Consider the following 25332-nt stretch of genomic DNA (forward strand, 5'->3'; position numbering starts at 1 on the left):
GACTGAAGGGGATACAGAAGTTTTATTCTCATGGGCTTTCCTGCTACAGAATCACAAAATGTTGTGAAAAAGGACTTCACTTTTTTAAGTTAATTCATGGTAAGTGCTGCTTGTATATTGTTGTTGATGTTGCTAGTGCTAAATTCTTTATTTGCAAGCTATTTCCTTGATTTGGACATGACAAAGCAACCAAAGGTCTGTCTTTTAAACAGCAGCTGAACAAGGAGAACTGGCTTGAATCAGTTCAGCTGAGCTGTGCTTGGGCACAGCCAGCACCAGCTCCTCTGAAACTCTTCATCCTCCCACCTCCAAGATAATTTTGGATCCCACTCCACTTAAGATCTGTTCCTGCCTGCTAAGGAAGTCTTAGACTATTTAAGTACAGATACGAGCACCATCAGGAGTGTTAGCACACTTTAAACGAAATGCTTCGAAGAAAAGCTACTGTTAATGCTACTTCAGTTGCTGTAAGTATTACTCAATGTGTAAAACAAGGTAAAACCACCTAAAGTTATTAACTCTTCTCCTTTAACCATTACTTGACCATGAAACAAATAAATAGGTCCAGACAATTACCACTGCATTTATTTTTTTTTGTATAACATGCTTGTGCAGGGAAGTTTTAAGCTGCTGCTACAAAAAAATAAAAACAGACTTATAAAACATATACATATTTACATATATTACTTGTAAGACATAAAAATATAAGTTATTTACAAATACAAATACTTGAACAGCATAGATGCATTTTCCTTGATTGTTGACACTGAGTAAGCAGTGGAGTAAGAAAAAAAATACAACAGATTCAGATTATTTCCAAAGACTTAACACAGTCAAGAATTAAGTTTCTCAAAGTTTGGCTTGAATGAGTTTATCCATCACTTTAATGAAAAGTATGTTTTGTATGAGACTTCACACACAATTTGCTACATATAAAGAGAGTAACCCTCCCCTTCCTCGCTTATTACCAGATTTTGGAAGAATCTCTGCATGAGCTAAGTAAGATCAGTCACTTTACTGTGAAGTCAGTGAGTGAGTTTATTAAGCTCTTGTGCTATGACACCCGGTTTCCTTTAGTCAGTGAGGACCAGCTGGATTGGTAAACATGACAAGAATAGAAGACAGACAGTGCAGCTTCTCTTTGATGTATTCTGGCAACTTGTCATCTTCTCCATACCTAGAGTGGCAAAGCAGCATAGAAAAACTGAGATGCTTAAATAATTTGTTTTGTTTTATTTCATTACAGTATAGTTATTCAAAACACTACTTTCCTCAACCTCCCTGTTTTTAATACTACACATGAATAGTGGCTGTACTCTGGAGACCAAGTAGATGCATTCCCAGCTTATTTTAGTCATTTGTTATCCAGATGACAAATGAATATTTATTTGTATCAGTTGGCTATGTGTGCTTCTCTTTATTTAATAAGCTTACATAAGCTAACCAACTGTGAAGTGATGGCAATGCTAAGGTTTAAAATTTACAAACCAAAGTCAGTTAGCAGCTATTAAGTTACCTGATGTACAAGAGCCTTGTATTGAGTTACCTGGATGTTTTTATGGCAGGAACAGACTCACCTGGTTGTCTGGCCATCTGGAGAAGTGTAAGTGATGGAGGAGACACCTGCTTGGGCTACCAGCTGGGATCCATCATTGAACTGAACCCATACTGCTCCACTGGTCAGCTGATGAGAGAAGTTACATTGTGGTTTGAGCAGATGAAATACAAAATTACAAACCTAGAACTCTTCTAATAATGGAAGCTGAAAGCTTTTCAAAACTGCTGAAGGGACTTAGGTATTTTGGTCAGTCTTTTAAAGATAAAGATTGCATGGATATTAATTTGGAGGAAGTAGTCTCATGCTGACTTCCTCAGGTTTCCGATGCTTGGCTTTAGTTATCCTTGTCAATGTCAGATAAATAAACAAGTACCTTTAGCTCAACCGCTCCTAAAGAAATCTTATGAATGGCCAAACTCAAAAGAGGCCAATTTGTGAGAGTTCACAGGTATGCACAATTTAAACTTTATATAAATAAAGAGAACTTTTTCTGTTAGGACAGGAAGCTTACTTTATCTGGATAGCCAAGAACAATGTTTTAAACCTAAAGCTTATCCAACAGAAAAGCAGAGGGAAGATGGCTTTGCAAGGAAACAGCTTTTCCTGCTGTAGAGGAAGATACATTTCTCTTGCACAGATCTGGTACGTAGCTATTAAAAACTTTGTCATGACACCTTTGCATCTATGTTAGTGAACAGAGAAGTTAAACAGTTTCAGTTTTTTACTAGAGTCAAATTTAAATGACAAAGGACACTGAAACAGGCAGTAATAGCCACAGGAAAACTGTGGTAACTGAGATACTGAACTATTATTTAGGTTTCTCTGGCTTATGTAGTTCACTATGGTTTTTATCTAAGACACTTATTTAAAAGTATCTTTCTGCATACAAATTCTAGATTAAGCTGTAGTGCACAACTGAATGATTCCTCACAAATCAAGTTTAAAGTTAATGACTTAAAAATACATATCTCAAATTAGTAGGAAAAAGAATAGACATGCCTCCTTTATTATTTTCTTACCTGAGAAGCCCAACCAACATTTTTCACAAAAACAGATTTGACGAGTTGGGCTGAATTTGGACTGCATTCCGTTTGATGAACAGAGGAGCAGGTCTTTTCAACAGTGTTAGTCAGAAACGTAGGCTTTTCAAAGGGCACCACCTAAAACCCAGAGATGCACAGAATTAACAGCCTTGGCATAAATGCTCCTGATGAGCTGCAGTGGTCAGCTGCCACCTGTTCATGTATACAGACAGATTTAGCCTCTATGCTTAATTTCACAGCATTACAGTATAAAAACCCCACAGGGACACAACTTTTTGTTGTCAGTTCAGTCTGGTGGAAATGGTCAGATTCTGTACTAGGCATACAAACTACACAATCAGATGCAGATCCCACAAATGTAGATTGATGTACATTCAATAAAGCTCACAATACAAACTCAGTGTGCCAAGACCCCAGTACAATTCAGTCAGCTGAGGAAGTTTTATGAGGAACCAAAGCTTGGTGGTCCTTTTAAACAAACCAGATGAAATTGCTCACAAAGCCTTATTGGCTACACATATATTCTTGCTTACCCTTTTCTTTTATGCACACTAACACTTGATTATTTCAGAACAACAAGTGCCAATACCCTTTTTGACACCATTTGTTACACAGCACCAAGGGCACATCAGAGCTCTCAAACTGAAGACTGTGCTGTCTAATACAAGTAAGCAATTTTCAAACTTTGCTCCCAGGAGGCATTTGTGGTAAAGTTTTGGAGTGTTCTGATTTTTCACATGCTCTTAAATCCAGGTATCAAAAAAGTCAGTTGAAATCAAAGCTAGTATTTCTAGTCAGTATGCTCACAAATGGCTAATGAAAGCCTATGGCCATAAAAATGTAATTCCATTAATTTAAGTAAAACAGCAATATGGGAGACTGGTCTCCATGGTGCATCCTTCTGTACTTACAGGAGCACAGTTTGGAGTCTGAACTGGAGCAGAACTGGCAGCTTGATTTCTATCCAATGCCACAGCTTCTTTTGAATAGTTTGTCTTGTCCAACAGTGGAGGTGCTACAGCCTGTGGTGATTCAGTATTACCAGGTTTTCTGGAAAAATAATGACAAAAACAGAGAAAAGGTCTGTCCAAAAGAGATTAAAGAAACAAGTGAGGAGACACAGCTCTTCATTCATTTTACCATGGACTGTCCAAAGCACCTGATGGCAGGAGTCTTCTACAGAACTGTTTTTCAGTTCAAATACATAAATATGCTATAAATATTCAATAAATACATAACTATTCAAATACAACAGTACTTTGAACTGAAAGATATTACCTTCCAACAATTATTGGAAAAAATGGAGCACTTCCAGTCCTTTTCTCTTCTTCCAAGACCGCACATTCCAGTGCAAGGCATATACGATGTCCCTGAAACGAGAAGTTCATTAAAGTTTTAAATTGAGAATTGTATAACTATTTCATACATGTTTAGTGTGGCAAGTGAGCCCACACAAGGGAATTTCAACAGTACTGAATTTTTCAAGTTGTATGAAGCCACTTCATTTGTTGTGTTTAATCCTTTCACCAGACAGGCAAACCGGCTTTACACACTCAGTCTTGCTTGTGAGGGATTGTAACCATTACCTCTACTCTCATATTTACTCCACCAGGAACATCACCCTCCCTCCTTAACAGTGTAATGAGAAACATAGAAAGCAACACAGGAAGCACATTTGTGAAAGGGAAGCTGAATTTTCAGGAAGTTGCTTGGAAAAGGTCTGTGTAAAACACCTTACCTCATTTGCATGATCCATATAAGCCTGGATTTCCTTCTTCAACCCTGCTTCGCTTTCTCCTTTCACAGTGAAGGATTTCCCTGACTTTTCAATCACACGAGTTATACCAGCTGTCTTATGGATCTTTGTTCCTGCAAGAAAATGTGAACACTTTCACTGTGAGCTGTAGAAAATAACAGTTAAACCATGGAAAGAAGAGCCCATTAATAAAACCAAAGCATAATTCAAATAACACTTTAATAACATGTACTTCCTGAGGAAGATATCAGTAAGGACTTAAAGAATCAACTAATCTACAAGTGCTAAAATAAAGGCAGGGTGTCCGAAAACCTGCTCATAGTGCACTATTTTCTTCAAACTGGAGTGGTGGTTGTTTAGTGTTAGGTAATATTTTAGTGCAGCCCTAAAATCATTATTTAGCTATTTGCATAACTGCAAAAATGAATACATACCATCATAAAAACAAATTTCAACATCTGCAGGGGGTGAATTTTCCATCAACATGCACTTGGCATATCGTGTATAAAACGTCACTTTAGGGGTTTTTGTTCTCACCAACTGCACAAACTTAGCTGCATACTGGTATTTTTTCCAGTACTTTTCTAAAAAAAGAAAAGAAAAAAAAATAGAATTTAGCAGATTAAACACTGCGCACCAGCTTGAAGAGAAGTAATTTAAATTATGTATTTGATAGCTGAAAGTTGTGAATAGTATTGAAGTACTTGACAGACATGTTTAGAGAAACTGACTTATTTCCACCAACAGCTCCCAGTATGAATGAGGAAAAGATTACAAGAGTTTTAATTTTAGTACACTACATTGTAAAGGGGAGACTCCTTAAAGCTTCCATATAAAAGGAATCAAAACCTGTGGGTTACACTTCCTTCTGAAGTTTCAAAACATTTTCCAGTTAAACTGTAGTTTGAATCTAATTCTGAAAGGAGTTTTACTTCAGAGTTTTCTGAAAAGTAATAGGTAAAAGCTATAAAGTTGCAAGATTCACTTAAAATATCACATTAATCATCATAATTTTCAAGTAAATTTCAGGTTACCTGGCAAGTTGTCAAAATTATATGTGCAGATGCTTTCAGGAGGAGGAGGAGGTCTGTCATCAAGAAGGAAACCTCTTCCTTCATTTGGATGATAAACTGCAATCTACAAAAAGGGAATAAAAATTGTGTGTAGTTGCAACTTGCTACAGCACTCTGCACTTTTAACAGGTATGGAAATAACTCATATTTTAATTAATTACTATGCCTTACCATGAAAACTCTATTCCTCTGAATAATTATTTAACAGCAGTTCTTTTTCACCAATACTTCACCTATTCCAAAAGTCAAGTCCAATTTTTTCTCTGAAATAATTGCTTGCTCCTTGTATTTATATGGCTTTATTATGGAGGGACTGAGTTTACAGCTGTGCATATATAAACAGTGAATTTCAAAAGAAATAATCACTTAAAAAGAAAAAAACAGCTCTGAATGAACTCCAAGCACTTCATAAAACAGTGAAGAAATCAAAAATGTACTCACCACATTTCCATCACAAGATATTCTGAGAACTTCTTTCACAAGTTCCTGCGAGCGGTGTTCTTTCAGAAACTCCATACACACTTCCCCAGTATCTAGAATGCTCACCTAAAATATATTAAACATGAATTTACTTTCTGCAAAAGGTAAGATACCACTTTTTTCCCCCCCCACAAATGCTTTAATAAACGCTTTTCTTTTTCCTTAAATGCACGTCAAACAGATAAATGCTTCTACAGTAACTTTTGTTATTAGTTCTATTTTTTTTAAAAGCAGAGCACTTCAAGATGATTGAAGGGTATCAGCCTGGTAACTGAGGGTGAGGCTTCTTAAAAGCAAACACAGACAGGTCTGGTCTATTGTGCTTTAAGTATTGTCTATACAAAAGCTAAGATGCATCTTATTGCTATTATTTTAAATTATTCTAGATTAAGTTTCTTAAAAATATATATTTCTATTTTACCAAGTGATTTTTAAGAGACATATTAAGCACTTCAGTTGTTCTCATTTTCAGAACTGTTACTTACCACTGCATTTTTGGTTTTTTGCCTGATGGGTTTCAGCCTGTGAGCAGTGAGAGGTGACACAACACTTCGCAGTGTAGGTTTCTGATGTGCTGATGGTTCTTGGCCACAAGTTTGGTTTTGCTCTGGAGTTGACCAAAGGCCACATGTCATTCTGGAGTTCAGCCAGAGGCCAGGCTGAATTGTCTCATTTTTGCAGACAACTCCAGGGATGCATTGCTTTGGGTTTCTCTGGTTTAAAGAATGTGGACAGTCACCAGATGCACCGTGATGCCTTATGTCTTTTAAGGTGTTCCATGCATTCCTCGGTGCATCCTGCTGCGCATCCAGATGGTACCGAAAACCTCCATGTGCGTTACTCTTGCCAGTCAGGTCTGCAGGTGGTCCCAGAGGATCTGAAAGCACCACAAAGGGACATTGCAGATTCAAAGAGTCATTGCCAGAAGGAAAAAATTCTAGTATATTTAAAAGCTTTTAAATAATTTTAAAAGCTTTTAAATATAAGATAGATATAAGCTTTAAAAGATATATAGCATATATCTAGATAAGCTTATATAAATAAGCTTTATAGCTTATATAGATATAAGCTTTAAAAGCTTATTCTATGTATATTTGAAAGCTTTTCAAGGGATTGTCTTTGAAGGCTTATTTAAGGGAAGAATGGGATTTCTTTAATTCTCAGTCCAAACCATCAGGCCTTGTAGTACCATCAGTACCAACGCTAGCAAAATTCCAGTGCTACTTTAAGCTGTTCCTGCATTTCAGTTATGATGGTCTTCAGTTTTCATATATAAAATAATTTAAAAGAATAATTTATAAACAAAATACTAGGACTTCAGATAGATTCTTACACAAGAATTGGTTTAGTCTGTTGAAAATCAGCTTATGTACCATTCAGATAACCACTACTAGCAAATTTCATATAAGTTGCAGTTTATCTAACTAGTGTTTTACCATCTACCAGAGGTCTTAGTACGCAAAATGTTAAATGCATACTCCAACTCCCTTGTTTTATTTTTAAAATCCTTGTATTTATTTCTTCTAAACACCTGTTTTTATATTTAACTTTCCTATAACTCCTTCCCTGGTTTTGATATTTAAGCCCTTGATCAACTTTCACCTCACCCACATCACTATTATGCTCCTTCTGCTGTGTGGCTGAACAGTTGAGAAGGGACCAAAAATTAAATAGGATTATTCAGACCATATGTTCTCTGATTCCAGTTTCCTGTACATAGGAAGGGAAGGAGTCCAGTAATATCAAACCAAAAAGGGCCAGAATGGATTTATGGTTTATTCTTATGATTAAATTACTTTATTTGCAAATGATGTAATATGATGCACAACAAAGAACACCTCCTTCCCTTCTGTGTCTTTGTCCTCTCCTCCACCCATCCTTCTGCTGCCTTATTATCTTTCTCATTCATTGAGGTCCCATCTTCTCTTATTTAGTTGCAATTGCACAACTAAATTAACAGGGCTTTCAAGTCACTTGCTAGTATTTTGTCATATATTTATTCTGACATATTTACACAACTGAGTAATTATGTCAGGGTCTAAAATTCTGGTTTCCTCTTTGTTTTGGGTTGGTTTGTTGTTTTTTTTTTTTTTTTGCTACAATAGTAGTAGAAAATAACAAGCTTGTTTTAGGAAACTATGTATTCAAATTCAGTGTACAAAGAAATAAAAGGAGAATAGAGAATCCCACTGAAACTGTTACTTGACGGCAAAAATACAGAAGTGATGAGTAACACACCATTTGTTTGCATGCTTCCAAGCCACTGCTGCATTGTCTCAGCCTGGGACTTCTGCTCTAACAAACCAACCTGGGGCTTCACTGGGCACAGATAATTTGAGCTACAAAAGAAAAGTTACACACAATCAAGTTTGCATCAAAGACACTTGCACAACAAAAGTTAAAATGTTACAACTGCAGAAAGCACAACACTTAGAACATTTAGGAAATGCAGGTGGCATTTTGTAGCTCTAGGCAGCATATAAAGCGCTTCTTTTAATTTTATTTTCAAATAAAATAGTTTTTCAAATACGATAAAATGAAAACTTATGATAATGCTGCCAGCAGTAGCTGTTCTTACATCTAGCTCTTAATTCACAGCCTTGAAGAAGACCTAGTGATGACATGACACCCTTGAGCCCCGTGTATCTCACTCAGCATAACATGCAGCTGAAAGATGCCAATCCTACCACCCAAAATAATTTGAATTTATATAAAATACAGTCAAACCCAAAAATTAAAAATATTTTTTAACCGATGTTTTATATAATCACATATATGTAGCCACAGGTGATATAATCCATGCGTTGAAGTATAAAGAATGCACACAAAAGCAGTTACTGCAGAGTCACTGATCTGTTGTAAATTCACACTAAGCTCCTGTGAGGTTTTTTATCTCCATAGCCTGAACCTGTCTGCACTTTCTTGTAGTGAAGATGACTACTTCACCATTGGCTCACTTATCACCAAAACCACCCCAAAACCACAGAATATAAACCATCTAATTCAAGTCTTAGGACTTGCATTTAAGATTGCTGTGCAAGCTCACTACAGGTGTAAGAGGCTTTCCTATAATCAACAACACAAAAAAAGTTGCAACCATTAAGTTAATCCCCACACTCACATTAATATCCTCTGATGTTTACATTCAGCATGGCTTTGTGAAGTCATGGGGAACACAAGTAAGCATTACAATAACATTTGTATAAATTTTTCATTTATCAAACATTTCTTCTCAAACTACAAAGAATGCACAAGAATGAACTTTGCTTATGTCAAACACCTGAGAACAGTAAAGAAAATCTTACTCCATTTACTTTTTTTATAGTTTCTTGTTTGTCTTTTCCTTGAAGAGAAAACATAGGAAATTATGTCAGTTCTTAATGTGGCAAGAAATGCAGGAACTAAGATATGGAAGTCCTTATATTAAAACAGAAAATCATTCTTTTGATATTCTGCTTGTGGAAAGTCTATAGAAAAGGAGCCAGAATTTTCACAAAGAAGTTACAAATAAGTACAGGACTCAATTTCAGATAATTATCTACAATTGACACTTTCCTTCTGGCACACCATCTTTATAATATATTCCCTAATCTTTATTGAATTTTTGTTTTATCCTCTCTAAGCATAAGAAAAAATCACCTCAAGAGATCAGCAAGTAAAAATGTTGATAATTGCACTTTGAATGCCTTCTCCCCTCATCTGTCTCTTCTACAAAGAACAATTAGCAAGGCTCTCTACTACAATTAATGTGGGGGAAAAATAATCAACTTGCTGCAGGTGGAAAGAAGACAATAAAGGAGCTCATAATTTCATCTGAATAAAAAACTGATTCTTACTGTGGTTGATCTTTTTCAGGTGGAGATATCTGCTCTTCAAAAGAACCAGAAGTACTACAGGTCTTCGCCTTAAATATTTCTCCTATATCAGTATAGCTGTTAGCAGGTGAAAAGTATTCTGTGTTTTCCCTCGTTCCTATTTTAGGCTTGGAAAGCACTTCCAAGGAGTGACATCGATCCATGACGTTGGATATGCCTTGAGTCTGGCTGTGGGATGTGCCAGACCTGTCTGAGGAGTGGGCTCTTCGGAGGTAGCGGGAATGTGGCCTCTCCTCAGCAGGCTGCGTGGTTCTTCCCCTGCCACTTACTCCAATTTCCTTTCCCTGAATTCCCCACTGTCGGAAAGAACCACTTTCGTCTCCCGATGAATTATTACTGCAATTCTTGTTTGTAGGAAAAAAAGTAATTTTGTTTGGGAGGGGCTGTCCAACTAACAGCTTCTTCTTTTCCTTCAAGCTACCACTGGTACTGATGCTGGAAGAGCCCATGAAGGTGGTAGAGATGGTGGCATTTCCACTGTCCATGGAATCTTCTGAGGTTCCCAGATCTCTGCTCCGTGCAGAGCTCCCCCTGGACATAAAGGGATGATCCAAGACCGAGGAAAGGCTCAAGCGATCCGCGGGGTTTTTGCGCAGTAACCTGTGAATGAGGTCCTGTGCCTCTCTCGACAAGAAGGCCGGCATTTCATAATCTGCCAGCACCACTTTGTTCAGCGTGTTCCTGACCGTGTCCGTGTCGAAAGGCGGCTTGCCAATGAGCAGAGTGTAAAACATACAGCCCAGAGACCACACGTCGGACTCCAGCCCGTGCGGGCTCCTCGTGGCTATCTCCGGAGAAATGTAATTGGGAGTTCCACACATGGTGTAATGCTTCTCATGAGGCATCTTCAGCTGAGTCGCCAATCCAAAATCAGCAATCTTGACGTTCATGTTGCTGGTGAGTAAGATGTTGGAGAGGGTGAGGTCCCGGTGCAGTATTCCGTGGGAATGGAGGTACAGCATACCCGTGATAATCTGGTGCAGGAAGTGTCGCGCTGTCAAAACAAAACCAGGTGTTGCTATGAAGAAATCCTAGCTCTGAGGATAACTCAGCTTTAAGTCTGCTATTTGTCTTGCTTCTATGTTTTCTTACAAGGCTGTTTAGGTGTCATAGTAGTGAAACTGGAATTAACTTTCTGCTTTCTACTTTAAGAAAAATGGCACAACTTTGCTCTTTATGTAGCACAGGAAATAGGAATGGAAATATTTTCAACTGGCCCAAACTTTCTCAAATTGCGTTCTTAAGAATTAAAGCTAAGTTGCTCATCACTTTTGGAAACAGATACAAGTTAAACTAAAGATGCCGTTATAGCCATACCCCATTAATCCAGTCCTGTGGCCCGAGTCCCAAAAAATTCCCACTATAGCAGAATCATGCAATTAAATTAGAAACTGATAGAGAAGCAGGTAAGCTGGAAGAACTGAGCGAGAGGTGAGCAGTGAGGTGAGTCTGGAAGCAGTAAAGGCAGAAGTTGCCAGTTTTCCTGTTCTTCTTCTTTCCTCTTCCCAGTCTTGACCCACATTTCAAGAGAATTTTAAATACAAAGGTAAGCTCTACTTTCTATCTGTCTCTGCCTTCTAAGATCACCATCTTTTTATATTCCAAATAGCACAAACAGAAACATATGTATATAGAAATGCAAGTGAATATATGCACAATAATAATCAACATCTAGATTATCACTTACCACAAGATTTTAAGGTATAGAAATTATGATGGCAGCTTTAAATACTCTTCCTCTACAATTAAATATTTATTGAGTGAGCCAAAACATTAATGCAAAGGGCTCCACAGACCAAAAAAATCTCACCTTCATCTTCTGAAAAGGGTTTCTTTCTGTTCTTTATATATCTGCTCATTTCGCCATTGTGACATATCTCTAGTATCAAGTACACGTAGTTGCTATCTTCAAAATAGTTATAAAGCTGGGAAAAAAAAAACAAGGAAAAAATTAAATTCCATTTTGTAGACCATACAGTAAGTCACATATACAGTCCTCTCTACAAACCCCATGGTTCTTACCTCGAGTATAGACGGATGCTTTAGCTGACAATGTATTTTCACCTCATTCTGAACTCTCTGTACCATTCCAACTTTGTGCATGGCTTTTTTGTCTATCTGTAAGTGGATCACAGCATAACATAAGATATTCAGTGCATGTTTGCTTAACAATTTTTAAGTACAAGCAAGTTTTCATATAGTTCACCTTAATATACTCTTTTAATGAACAAGTATAATAGATAATTGGAGGAACACCACAACTGAAAGCAGTCAAGCATTAACATTTTCAATACTAATACTTATTAATATTTTTTCTGAAATACTTAGCAGAGAAACCTAAAACTCATTTTGCTACACATATACGCTAAATATAGTCAACATTAAGAAGCATTTCTATTAGTTACTAAGTCTATTTGGTTGTGGTGCATCTTTCAGGATCGAGTCGCAATCTTAATGTCCGTTATTTACAAACATTCAACCCAAACATCGGTGCCCAACTGCAGAACCCCAACCTGTTGCGACTTTGCATTCGGTCTCTAGGGAGACAGATACTTCCTTGGCCGGCTGCCTTACCATTTTGATGGCCACTTCCAGGCCGGTTTTCAGTGATACTGCTCTGTAGACCCCCGCGAAGGAGCCCTTCCCCAGGAGGTTCCCCACCTTGAAATCCTGCAAGACGAACAAACCGGCCTCGTTAGCCTGGGGCTTTGTCAGTCAGGCTTCGCAGCGCCTCTCCCGACGCGGACCCTCCCACCAGCGGCGGGGAGCCCACGCAGCCCCGAGATCCGGGCAAACCCCGAGGCGGCCCGGGGCTACCTGTGGGGAGCTCTCCGGGGCGCGGCGGCGGGGCCCGGCAGGGCCGCACAGCCACCCCCGCCGCATCCTCCTGCCGGCACCGCACTGGCGCTGCCGCTGCCCGGGGCGGCGCGGCCGGGCCGCCTTCCCGCCGCCTCTCCCGCCTCGGCTCCCGGGACGCGGGACACACCCGCCCCCGGCTGCCATGGCAGCGGCCGCGGAGCCGCCGCTCCCCGCAAACACGTGGGCACGGGGCGAAGGCGCGGGAGGAATCGCGCTCCCACCAATACCCGCCGGCAGCGGGACGAGCCCGCGCCCGGCCCCTCCGCGCCCCGCGGCGGGAGGGGCTGCGCGCCGCACCTCTATCCTCTCGCCGATGCAGGTCGCCATGGCGCCGGCCGTTCTCCCTCGGGTCCCGCTACCGGTCGTGCCGAGAGCCTGGGGCGCGGTTAACCCATTAGGGCGCCCCGGGCCGCCCGCCCCGGCGCAGCCCCGCTGGCTCCCGGGCCCGGGGGCGGCCGCTCCGCGCCCCCCCCACCGACATTTTGAAAAGTCGCGCCGTTACCCCTCGGCCCCGCCCCGTCCCGGGACGAGGCTGCGTCTGACGCAAGCGCGTCACGCAACGGCGCGCGCACGCGCGCAGCCCCCGCGGCCGGGCTGGGACGAGGAGGAGCCGCGGCGCGTGCGCGGGGCGGGGCGTGCCGGGCAGCCGTTAGGGCGCGTGCGCCTTGAGGGGGGCGCGTGGCGCCTTTGCCCGGGATATGTCTGGATGGGGCAGTCGTGGGATGTTGGGGGCTTATCCTGGAGCTCGTCTGGTCACAGCGCCCGCTGCCAGGGGTAGGGACACACCTCGTAGATCAGGTTACCCCACCTGGCTTGGGATTGGAGTTGGTTTGGGCTGAGGGAAAGATTTTTATTTTGATAGGTTTCTGTTTGTTCAGCCTGCCCTCTGAATTATCCCACCTCACACGCATCTTGCTGGCTCCTTCTGTAGCGGGGGAATGCTGCCGAAGTCATTTTCGCTAGGGCAGGCATCCAGGATGCAAGGAGGAGACGGAGTGACTTAGCGCTTCAGCTTCTCCAGTGTTTGCCAGCTTGTGGCTGTAAACTCAAACAGTTTCCCCACGACTTGCCAGATTTTATTGTTGAAATAAAATACAGGGGTGCCTTGTGATCAAGCTGCGCTTTCTCCTTCATGCATTCCTTAATGGGTGTTAAATGGATTGTGGATAAGCGTTTGTGTCAATCACTGAGAATCCTTACAGGGAAACCAGGAGCTGTGTGAATTAACAGTCATCGCTGGCTTGAGTAACTAGGGTGGAAGATTATAAAAAAGAGACTTTTAATTTAATTTCAAGGCTAGATTTTTTTTTACCTGAAGAATGATGAAGGTGCATCTCCGCCAGTGAAATGATGCTTTCCTCTCTCGTTGAAAAGGAACTTGAACCACTCTTCTGTTGCTGGGTTGCATTTATGACTGCAGGGGTCAGCATCTCCTGCGAGCAGAGCTTGTGAGACGAACCAACCATGTAACAAATCCTTTGTTAACATTTTTATCAGAGAGCACGGATACCCAATCTTGTTCTCAAGGCTTAAGCATTGAAAGAAATGCTATCATAAAGTCTTCTTTAAGGAGTTTTAAGAGAGTAATAGGACTCCCTTAAAATAGGGAGTGCAGGCCTTTCTTCAACTTTATTGCAGGACCAAAATGTAAAGATTTTGGGCATACTTCATCAAGTGGCAGTCTGATTACCAACAAAAGTAAAAAGGAGCTGAGTAGGAAGGATGATAAGAAGCAAAAGGCAGCATAAAGTTACATTTTACAAATTGTAATGCATCATCATTGGTTGCTCTGCAGCTTTGCTTGCATCTTGGCCGCAAGGTTCATGGCGCTGGTAGTTTCACTTGTTTCCCATAGTATATTTCTTTCTTATTGCTGCTTTTCACAGACACAGGGCAGCTTTCTCAGATGTATCTGGTAGTGCCAGTCTAGACAACAGAAGTCGAATCTTGGAAACATCGCTGCTGTGCCTTGGTAGACGATGAATTGTGAGCAGTAATGATCACTCAGTCCTGGCTTCTGTTTGACCACTAGGACCTAAAAAAATAGTTAACACATCAAACATCTTTGCTTTGATATGTTAACTTTCTATTCTAAATAATCAAATAAATGGTGCCTTGCCTTCCCCAGCATCTGCTCAAGACATGGCTGTGACAGAGCGTGTGTTTCAGTGGCGCTGGGGCAGCACAGCAGGATGAGCACCCAGCAGTCCTCCGAGCCTGCTGGGGTGTGTCAGCAACGTGAGAGACTCAGTGCAGTTGTTGCCAACTCCTCATGTCAAGAGCAATTTGTTTTTTAAAATTGGACTTTGTAGTTGTACAGTCACGAAACTTCAGTGGGGTATTTTCATGCCTAAGACCACTGTTTTAACACACATGTTTTGTTTTCCTATTTATCATGACTGCCCTCTGAAAGAGGAGCCTGTTCCAGGTGCTGTTATAAATTGTTTACTTCCATATTCTTCATTCTGGATGGTAATGCTGGAAAACTTAGGGAAGGAGTGGTTTACCCAAACCAAAATTGAATCAAATCCAGGTTATTTTTGCGGTGGGTTTATTGTGTGTTTTTGTTAATTTACTTTATTAAGGGAAAGTATGTGATTATAGAGACTTGGCTGCTTCTGCCTCTTTTTCACTAAATTGAATTCCGTGTTTCTACAAAGAATATACAATTTTATCAAATGAGAATTTGCTTTGATTTTGTGCCCACCCACAGAAATGCTCTTGGAGCTCACCTTTCAGCTTTGCTTTCAGAGATGAGAAACCCTGCTCTTGTCATTTAGAATCACCTATCTGATAAAAACTTGAGTGGTGAAAAGCAAAATTTCTGTCAGTAACAATTAATTTCCAGGCACTTGTTTCAGTCTGGTATTTCAGCAGTTTGATAATGAATTTTGAAACATACTTGCTGGATGTTCCCTGTTTACAGTGGTCTGCAGTCTTCGTACCCTGCTTCTTAAGTTAAAGGTAGTAATGTCATAATTGCCATAAGTACATCTTACAGGTGAACAGAAAAAGGGGTTTCCACTCACATACTTTATCTTAAAAGGCACTGGGCCAAAATTTGTGAGAAGAAAACCTCTCTGTCTTGATTATGCTGAAGCTTGGAGTAAAACTCATTTTAAAAACTCATATAAAACTCATTGGCTCTGACTGTGCTCCATTAGGAGTGTATGGTCTATTCCTTATGCATTATCCACACCTTCACTGTCTGTAAATTTATTTTGAGCTCTAAGTTACAATCTAGCCAAATAATTTAGTGTTCTTCTATGACTCAGAAGATAACATGGGAAAAAAAAACCAAGCAAAAAAAAATGCTTATGCAAGGCACATTCCACCTCAGACTTAATCTGAGCTGAATTCAGCCTGGAAAAATGAGAAGACTGCAGCAACAATTTATTGCCAATGCATTTTACTCAAGTCTTCAGTGTACTATTTCTCTCTCTTTCCATCTTGAGCATCACAATATCAGGAGGTGATGCTGGTCTCCAGTTTATCCTCAGGTGGAATTTTACCTGTTTGTCTCCTGCTCTGTAAACCTTTTCTCCTGTGTTTCTTTGCCTTTTCTCTTGGCAGCTGAGTGCTATGGTCGCTGGAAATGCAGCCCTGCAGACAGGCATTGGGTGAAGTGTGCACTCAGTGTGGTTTGGTGTCTGATGATTTGCTGGTCTGCTGGTTTTATCCTTGCCCAATGCCAGCATTGTTTCCACCTTCCTAAGAGTTTATTTAGGTGTTGGCTGGAGTTTTCCTTGATGAGTGTTCAATTGCCAGCAGTGGGTGTAGCTGCCAGTGTTGACAGCTAGTCTTACTTGCAAAGGTGGACTGCTCCTTTAGGCACAATTCCTTTGTTAATGGTGTTTCCAAGCCATATTAAACTATGCAACAGTCATGAGAGCAATTACTGTCTTATACTTTAATCCTTTTTCTAATTAGCATTTGTTCTTATATATATTTTCAGAACAGTGCTAAGGGATTAGCACTTACCTGTACACTGAGCTCACTGAGAGCACATGAATTTTGTCTGTATTCCACAGAATGCAAAAAGACCTCTGAATGAAAAACAACTGGAGTTTGAACTATATTGCCTCCATACAGGAAGACACAGTGAGGAACAGTTTTTATATTAAATAAATGGAGCATTCATATCTCAACAGTCTTTTAGAGTTTAAAAGCCCACATCTTACTGAGTACAGATCTTCTTTTAAGACATCCTGGGTAAAAAGATTGAGTTAATCTGCCTTGGTAGAACTGTTTATTCCTTCTGCTGTCAGAAGAGAATGACTGGATTTACTCTCTGCTTCTGCTTCACACAAGCAGCAAAGGAGGAGTCACATGCAGCACAGTATGAGGTGTATTTATTTGTATTGTGAAAATATAGGATTATTCACTCAGCCATCAGGCATTGCCCTGTGTCACATGAAGCACAGAAGCTTTGTTGTGGCAGTGAACAAGCTGAAGTGACCATTGCTGTATTCCTGGGATCCCAAACGACCTGTGACATTCATGTAGCTCCTGGGCCATAACAACCTCAGCTTCCTCTTCCTCTAAAACAAGAGGAGCTTAGGAAAAGAGGATAACATTTCAGTCAGTTTTAGCAATAGAACCAATCACTAACTAAATGAATGTGGTTATTTCCCATCATCTTGGCTGAAAATAAATTTGAAGTGCCTGCTTAGACCATGTAACTCCTCTGAAGCAGTCATAGCGCAGCATTTTCCAAGGACAGAGACTGTTGTGGACTATTTTCAGCTCTAAACATAAGCAGCTGTAGTTCCATTGAAATTGGAGAAGTTGTATAGCTTTGTACAAAGGTGCAATTTGATTCCTAGGTTGGGATTTAAATTTTTCCAAAGCGGGGATGTTATATTTCTTCTGTGACATTTGCAGCTCAATAGAACAGCCTTGCTCATATTGAATAGGAAGGAAAATCAGAATAATGGGGTTTATTCCCCCAGTGAAATTCACATTTGGTTGATTTGTTTGTTTGTTTTTTCCTGCATGCTCCATTCTCAGAAGTACTTTGAGTTAATTGCTTCACATCTGTGTCACTTCCATTACAACCATGTGTGCCTGGTTTTACTGGAGCCAGGGGCTGGGCCTGTGTTTGAGGATTAAGTAGCCTGTGCTGAGCTCTGTGCTGCTGTGACTGCAGCAGCACCCAAACAAGGCGGTTTCAAACTGCCAGGGGTATATTTGCAATGTGCCTGAAGTTTGGAGGTACGGGAAGCAGTGTGTTCAAAGCTTAGCTTTGAAACTCCTTTCTTAACCAAAAGCATATGCTCAGCTTTAATTGTTGAGCTCTTAGCTCCTCCCTGATATTCTCTCCTACCAGGGAGACCAGACTGGTTTCCTGGAGAATTTTCCATGGCATGTTTTTTGCTTGAGTCTGACTAACAGTAGCATAGCTAGAGTGCAGTACAGTTTCTGTTTTCACCAGGTTTTGGTTGATTTTTTTTTTTTTTAAACTTTCTCCACTTCAGATTCCTCATGTGTCTGCTCAAGAGAATGACATTTCTCTCTTCAGCATGCTCAGAGGAAACATGAATTCAGATGGCAGAATCTTTGTGTTGAGACAGGCTGGGAGCTGAACAAATATCTTGAGACCTGGATCACTTTTGATGCTTTGCCTCATGCAGGAAAGGGCTGCAGCTCTCATCTGTCAGTATGATGGCGAGTTCTCCAGAGGGAACATGTTCCAGACAGAAAAAAATAACTGAATACTTCTTCATCCTGGAACTGACTATGCCACTGCTGTGCTGATCAAGAAAAAAGATGTGGAAAAAAATTCTTTCCTCACCTCCCCTACTTCTTTGGTAGTGAAATTCAATTTCTTTCAGAGAAGGAATTTTTTATTTAAATCTGTATCTTTAAGAAACAAGTCAGACTTGTTAGCCATGTGATTTAGTTTACTCATCTGTAAAACTGACAACATGTTTCATCCTTGGCTGAAGGGAAGTCATTTATAACATAAGTGAAGAAAAAAAAGTTTGTTGAAAGAACGATTGTTTCTGAGGAGCTGGTTATTAAATATAATCTGTTTTAAGTAAAATCCTTGGTGTGGCAGAAGGCTTTGTTGCACTGACTAACACACTTTTATGGACGTTCCAACTTTGAAGCCTCCTATGAAGTTACTGGCCTTAAGCCTGTGCTACAGGAATATTGTGTTGCTTGTGTTAGTGCTGTCAAAGACAGGTGGTGATTTTGTTTTTACTGATTGTGTTGGACTATAATGGCAGCATTTGGTAGCCCAGTGGGACTTTACCATTTCTGCCAGGATAAGGTTTTCCCCCCGAGATCTTTTGTCTGTCCTAGTGAAGTTAGAGAATTTGTAACTGTGTGGTACAGTCGAGCCTGTCTCTGTGGATACCGAGGGTGAGCTTAGTCAGTGATTTAGCACCAGAGCCAGGCTGACATCATGCCTGTGTTATGGAAACAATGAGGTCGTTGGAATGATTTGCTAATTTGGCTGATGCCTCTGTTGTAGGTGTCTGTATTTGTTGCTGTATGGAACACAGCCCCAGATTGTGCCCTGTTCCTGAGCAAGGACATGAACCACTCTGCAGGTTTTTCCAGATGCCTTTTCTGTGATTTTTTTGATTGTATTGCACTTGTTAGCACTAATTGATATTTCTAATAGAGAAAACTTTTCCAAGTCAAATTCCGTGAGAAAGGGCTCAGTATTTGAGCCCTGTTTATTAAGAAGACCTAGCTTGGTCTGGAATTATCATTAAATCCATCGCACAGTCTGCACATTTTCCATCTCCATTCTCTATGCTAAAATCACCATAGAAGGGTATTTTGTCCTGCTTTGATATTGTAGACAAGGCAGTGCAGGCCGATGATGGAGTAGGTGGGAAATATTTATTGCAACAGGAGCATTTGAAAGATGTGAAAAGGGTAAGTAAAATGGGAAAGGTTATTTTTGGCTGAGAAAGGAAACTTCTTAAGCCACATCTTCTTGTAGTATTGTCAAGACAAATGCTTCATGTTTTGTTTTGTCATTTTATTTTCCAGGAGTAGTTCTGCTGGTTGCTGCCGTGCTCCACAGGAGGAACTCAAAGCTCTGGCTAGGATTTTTTTGCAGGTGTGTTGCCTTCCTGGTGGTGTTGGCTCCTTTCCTGGGAATGTAGCATGTTTTTCCCCTGCAGTAGATATTTTGTGACTTGAATGAATCATTTAATTTCACTGTCCTTCAGAGGCATAATTAGTAACTCACATTTACTTTTGCCTGTTCAATTCTTATAAAATGCTCATTTTTATTCCTGGAATGTTCTCTCCTGTGAGGATAAGGCTCTTTTCTGAAGAAATTTGCAAGTAAAATGCTCTTGACCAGTAGTCTTTAAACGTTGTGTTTGCTGTGGAAGGTGTCATTTTCTTCTTTGTAATTGTAAATGCTTCAGCACCACTGAAAATCTAATTAACCTTATAAAAGGAAGAGCACACTGATATTTGCAGGGAGAATGAAGAATGTAGGACAGAGTTAAGCTGAGAAAGTAAAGGATAATATTTAGTTGCAGCCATGGTAATGATCACGGGGACACTCTTGTTTCAGAAGCTCTGTGACACACACAGTCCCTGTGAATAAATTGCTTTTATTCTACATGCAGCTCATTTCTCCCTGAAACAGCGTTAGGATATTGCATTTCAGAGAAGCTGGTTTTCAGGCAAAATTTGAAATCTAGGGCCTCACAATGTACTTCAGCATTTTGATGGAAACACTATTGGCCTTACATTGTGGCTGTGTTTTTAATTCCTTCAGAGTTTTAGCTGGCTACCTTCAGCTGACAGATGACCCAAGGGAATGGCTTGAAGCTGTGTCAGGAGAGGGTTAGGTTGGATAATAGGAAAAAGTTCTTCACCCAGAGGGTGTCTGGGCACTGAACAAGCTCCCCATGGAAGTGGTCACAGCACCAAGCCTGACAGAGTTCAAGAGGCATTTGGACAATGCTCTAGGTGGGAATGCTGAGGTGTCCTGTTCAGGGCGAGGAGTTGGACTTGGATGATCCTTGTGGGTCCCTTTCAACTCAGGATGTTCTGTGATTCTTTGAACATTCACCTTATTTTGCTATAACAGTCCTTTTGCTGTGTGACAAAATGGGATACAACATCCTTGCAGAGCTGGTAAATATTGGAGTTTGAAGGAGCTGATTGAGTGGTCTGAGATGCTGAGACAGCAGAGGAGATTAAGGGCAGTACTTTCCCCTGTACTGATAAGGGGATGTTGATTTCTAGTGTACGTTTTTACATTTGTACTACATATGTGTATGTATATGTAAATATCTACAGTTCTTTAAATAGGAAGGATCTTTCCCCACCCCAAAATTCCAAACCTGGCCTGTGAAATTAATATAGCTGAAATACTTTATTGAGATCTAAGAATGCCAAGCCTGGATGAATTGCAGACTTTGAGGAGCTTTGAAAGTGTACCAAGGAAGATGGATATAAAAATGTTGAATCATGTTGTTTTGGTGCTTTGTGTCAATTATGCAGAATTCTACAGTCATTGCATCCTGGTGGAGAACGCAGGGATTCCTGTTACACCGCTAGCACATAGAAAAATTCCTGGAGGAATGCCACAGGTTGCTGCTCTGCATCTGCTCAGAGAATCAACTGTGCCCAAAGCCATCAATTTCCCCCAGCAGTTCAAGGCACAGGAAAACAACCTGGCACTTGTATGTTGCAGTAAGTCATTCATGAAAGATGAATTACTGAGAACTTGGGAATTTGTGTTCATCCTAACACAGACATGTGATGGCAGCTGTGAAAATAACTGCAGTTCCCCGGAGGCAAAGCAGTGCTATGTTTGTGCTGCAGCAGCCTGGGCCAGGGAACGGTGAGAGAAACCACAGTGGGACAGGTGAGGCACCAAAAATGCCTTTATCTTACCTGTGGCCTTTTGGACAAACTCCAGTTGTATCAACCCACAGCATCAGACAAAGCTGCTTTTAAGAACACTGATGCAAAAATGAGGTCTTGGGTGATCGTTTCTGGTTCAAGTAGCGGTTTATATATTTATTATAATTATACACAACCTTGACAATCCGTATTGCCATTCAAAAATAAATCCAAGTCTTGTCAATTTGCACATGATCTGTCAGTACTAAGGATCCCATTTACATACATGGTAAACATTTTCCATACTTAAACACCGCTTTAAATTCTGACGCTCCCATCTCCTCCCCCCTCATCCCCTGGAGTTATGGTTATCGACTATGGAAAGAAGCTTTTCCAACCACTGCAACGTTCAGGGACTACCATCTTTTTTTTATCAACTTAATTAAACAATTTCAACACTTGGTAGAGGTGGCTGGTGGGTATAACTTAATTGCATTTTTAAAATTATTCTTGATGGATTTCATTGCAATGATTCCTGGTTTTCATTGCATGACACATTTCCTTCTGACCAGGAAAGAAGGAAACCAAAGTTTAGCAGCTGTATCAAGTAAGTCACATCAAGCACATTCCTGGTTTAGTATTTTGCAGTGCCAAAAGTCACATTTAGTTGTTTTCACTGTTATTTACATGTGTAGTAAGTGGTTGAAGTCTTCAAATTTCAACTGCAGAAAATTAAGAATTCAGCTAGGTGTCAGCCACCACACACTTTCTGTAGCTACTAGGAGCTTGTGTTCATAGTCCAACTGCTATCTTGGGAGCTGAAATTATAATTTATGAGGCATTAACGCCTTTTGTTAAGCAACATGTTTTTTACCACCTCTTTTGAGAGTTTCTGTCTCCTGGTGCCTGAAAGATGAGAAAACCTAAGAGTAGCAGAAGTGTAAGAGGCAAAAGAATATTCCTCCATCCAGTTAATAAACTCACAGCTAGTGGCAATTAATATAATAATCCTTAGAGCAGGCAGACCTTCTACCAGCCCACAACTCAAGTTTGGGCATCTGAGCGTCACTTGAGAAGGGCTCCCAGAAGTGTGGAAGTATTACAGTGTGATTACACAGCAACGAGAAGTCCTATTTTAAGGAATGGGGTTCATGATGGCACTGATCTGTGGGAATTGAATTCAGCTTCTTTTCCTACAGCAGCTGGGCAGGTGCTTTGAACCAGCAAACGCAGCGTGTTTGCAACACAGCTTCGTGTTTTGGATGCTAGCACTGGTTAACTGACAGGCATGGAAAACCAGAGCTCTGACAAGTGTAGATTCCAAGTTTTGTTAAGGCTGTTAATTTTTCACACTGGTGTCAAAAAATAATTGGGAAGAAAACCCTTCTGCCAGCTCCTTGCTTGTTTCCTGAAATTACATTTAAACAATCCTTACAGGAAAACCCCCACTTAAATATGGAGTATTTGAGAACTGTTATTAGCAATCTGTAGGAGAGATTGGAGTTCAGCACACAGAGATGTTGCAAAATATTAAGGAATTTTAAATGTTGAAGATACAAAGAAATCTCATCAACACACAGATTGGATGCTTTACCTTAACAGCTTCCACTTGTAGGTGGAAGAAGCAAAACCTCCATCCCTCACACCACAAGGTGTCCAGAACGCTGGAGCTACATTGCAGATACTGCACGGCCCCTCCTGTGCTGCCGTGCCAGAGACAGGGCACCTTCCCCCTCGCTCTGCCCTGGGGCCTTGGCAGGGAATACAGGTTGTGGAATACAGGTTGGGTGTTTCCCAACTGCCTCTGAGCATTCAGGATCAGCTGCTCGCTGCTCTGCAAGCATGCCCCAAAGGCAGCACTTAAACAGTGCAAGGACACTGCCAGAAGCCAGCAAGGGAGAGGAGTCTTCGTTCAAACTGAGACATTCAAAATCAAATCTTCCATTCAAAATCAAAGGGTATTTTGTAATGAAGCAGCAGCTTCAAGAAAGAAGAGCATAAAATCCTAACATGAGTGTTACAAATCTGCTTATGTTACATTTGAAGTTCAATGAAACTTCTCGGAGTCTAAAGTACTGTAATTAAAAAAAGTGGAAAGGAACTTATGAATCAGTTCTAAACTAAACTCAGTTTAGTAAAGAAAATTAAAACAAATTAATTTTGAAGTCCTTTCTTGAACAAGTCCATTAATGCTCCAGACAGAAGAGAATGAGTCTTCTTTAAAGGGAACAAGGAAGATCTTGCTGGTTTCTAACTAGATCTTTACATCAAGCTTCAGAATCTGATTTACAGAACTTTTTTTAAACGATCTCTACTGCCTTTACAAATATAGTATTGCTTCCTTTTTTTCTTTTTGTGGGACAGAGGGTATATTTTCAAATATCAGAAATGTAACTTGCCCTAAGCAGAAAGTTTCAAGTAAGACATTATCAACCTGCTGTTGTAATATACAAGAGCAGCAGACTGCTGCTGGTTCCCTACCAAAACTTTATGTTGCAAAGACACTCACTCTGGTGCTGTCAGGATAGGCATTGGGAACTTGCTCACTGAGTCTGACACACAAAACCTCAAGCTGAGCATAGTGTCTAAGTACTTAAATCTGTCCTGGTAAAATCTCCTCTTTGTAACAGGAAACAGATTACATATGAGCAAATCATGTATTAATGTGAACCTCTGTGGAAAGATTAACTCTGCCATCCCAAATGGCATGCCTAACATGGACCTCAGAGTTAGTTTCTGTGGGCAGCATTCCTCTTCAGCAGGGATCTAGAGACAGACCAGATGCACAGCAGAAAACTCCCTACTCCAGTAAGAAAACTTGACTAGAGCTGTTTGTCGGAACCATATCTGCTTTTAAGCGTGCAGAATTATTCTAGCCTTTATCCTAAGCACTGTGTCAAACATTTGTGATGTAGTATAAACATCTGATGTCCATAAGCAGAGGACACTGTTCTTGCACATGACCCTTTAGCTACTGGAGAGCTGACACTGGAGATTTCTGCAGTTTTGTGCTCTTCTGCCACAGGTACCAAGAAGTCTACCTAGAGAAATTATTGTGTAGCTGGATTTCAGAAAGCCAGTACTTGAGAATGCTGCTCATTACACTGCTGTGGTAAAAGCCATTAGGATATAAATGGTGTTGAAGCCTACAAGACCCAAGCTAGCCCAGCCTGACTGAAAGGACAGCTGATGCTGCAGTACAGTCCCCCTCAGCACCAGAGGTGTGACTACCGTGGCAGAACTAGAGACTGAGGTTGCAGAGGAGCTGCTGAACAGCTCTCCTCAAAGTCACTCAGTTTTTGTTCAAGGTTATTAAACATGTGAACTTACAGTGTCAGACCATCCACACTGACTGCATGTAAGAGGAACAAGAACAAAGTACATGCATCTCAGTCACCTGATGGCAATCATGAAGATAGAATTCCAGCACTTGAACTAGACTGGCAGATAGATTTATCTACAATCATGAATGTTGCTTCCTTTTTCTGTGAAGGTATGGGAGAGTTGAATTCACTTCTCCCAGAGGTCATGAGTTACTTTTCGTAGCATGAACAGTGGTAGAAGATGAAGGGCACAGCTGCAGATAAAATGGATGCCAAAGCCAGAAACAAGATTGTGGTTCTTCACTTGTTTACAACAGCAATACATCCTACGGGAGAACTGCTGTAGGAGAGCCTGGTTAACATATGAATTTTTTTCTGGGACAGAGTTCAAGTTACTGAAGCATTACACTGCAACTTATTTTCTTATGCTAGGTAAAGAAACCACTTTTGATAGTTAAGACTAGCCCATTCCCACTCTGGTAACAATAGAGTTTTGAAGTCAATAGTGACTGGCTTTAGCAAGTGCTGCAGCA

General features: G+C 40.6%; 1 protein-coding gene across 5 annotated transcripts; it reads right to left on the minus strand.

Annotated features, from left to right (window-relative positions):
• Positions 1 to 42: 42 nt before the first annotated feature.
• On the minus strand, positions 43 to 25298 carry PLK4 (polo like kinase 4). 5 transcript variants are annotated; one of them, XM_041412033.1, is made up of 19 exons: positions 23071 to 25298; positions 14399 to 14679; positions 13957 to 14089; positions 13545 to 13784; positions 12360 to 12455; positions 11808 to 11903; positions 11596 to 11710; positions 9747 to 10779; positions 8149 to 8249; positions 6396 to 6787; positions 5872 to 5976; positions 5392 to 5494; positions 4792 to 4941; positions 4340 to 4470; positions 3880 to 3971; positions 3513 to 3651; positions 2578 to 2718; positions 1578 to 1684; positions 43 to 1177 (listed from the first exon to the last, which is right to left on the minus strand). In XM_041412033.1, exons 4-19 carry the CDS (start codon positions 13614 to 13616, stop codon positions 1078 to 1080), a joined length of 2973 nt encoding a protein of 990 aa, XP_041267967.1. In that variant the 5' UTR covers positions 13617 to 13784; positions 13957 to 14089; positions 14399 to 14679; positions 23071 to 25298; the 3' UTR covers positions 43 to 1077. The 5 variants fall into 5 exon arrangements, with proteins under 5 accessions (XP_041267967.1, XP_041267969.1, XP_041267966.1 ...); XM_041412035.1 differs by having other exon boundaries at positions 13550 to 13858; XM_041412032.1 differs by having other exon boundaries at positions 13545 to 13858.
• Positions 25299 to 25332: the final 34 nt, after the last annotated feature.

The sequence above is a fragment of the Onychostruthus taczanowskii genome, unplaced genomic scaffold, assembly GCF_017590055.1.
Source record: "Onychostruthus taczanowskii isolate IOZ18803 unplaced genomic scaffold, ASM1759005v1 scaffold38, whole genome shotgun sequence".
Classification (NCBI taxonomy): domain Eukaryota; kingdom Metazoa; phylum Chordata; class Aves; order Passeriformes; family Passeridae; genus Onychostruthus; species Onychostruthus taczanowskii.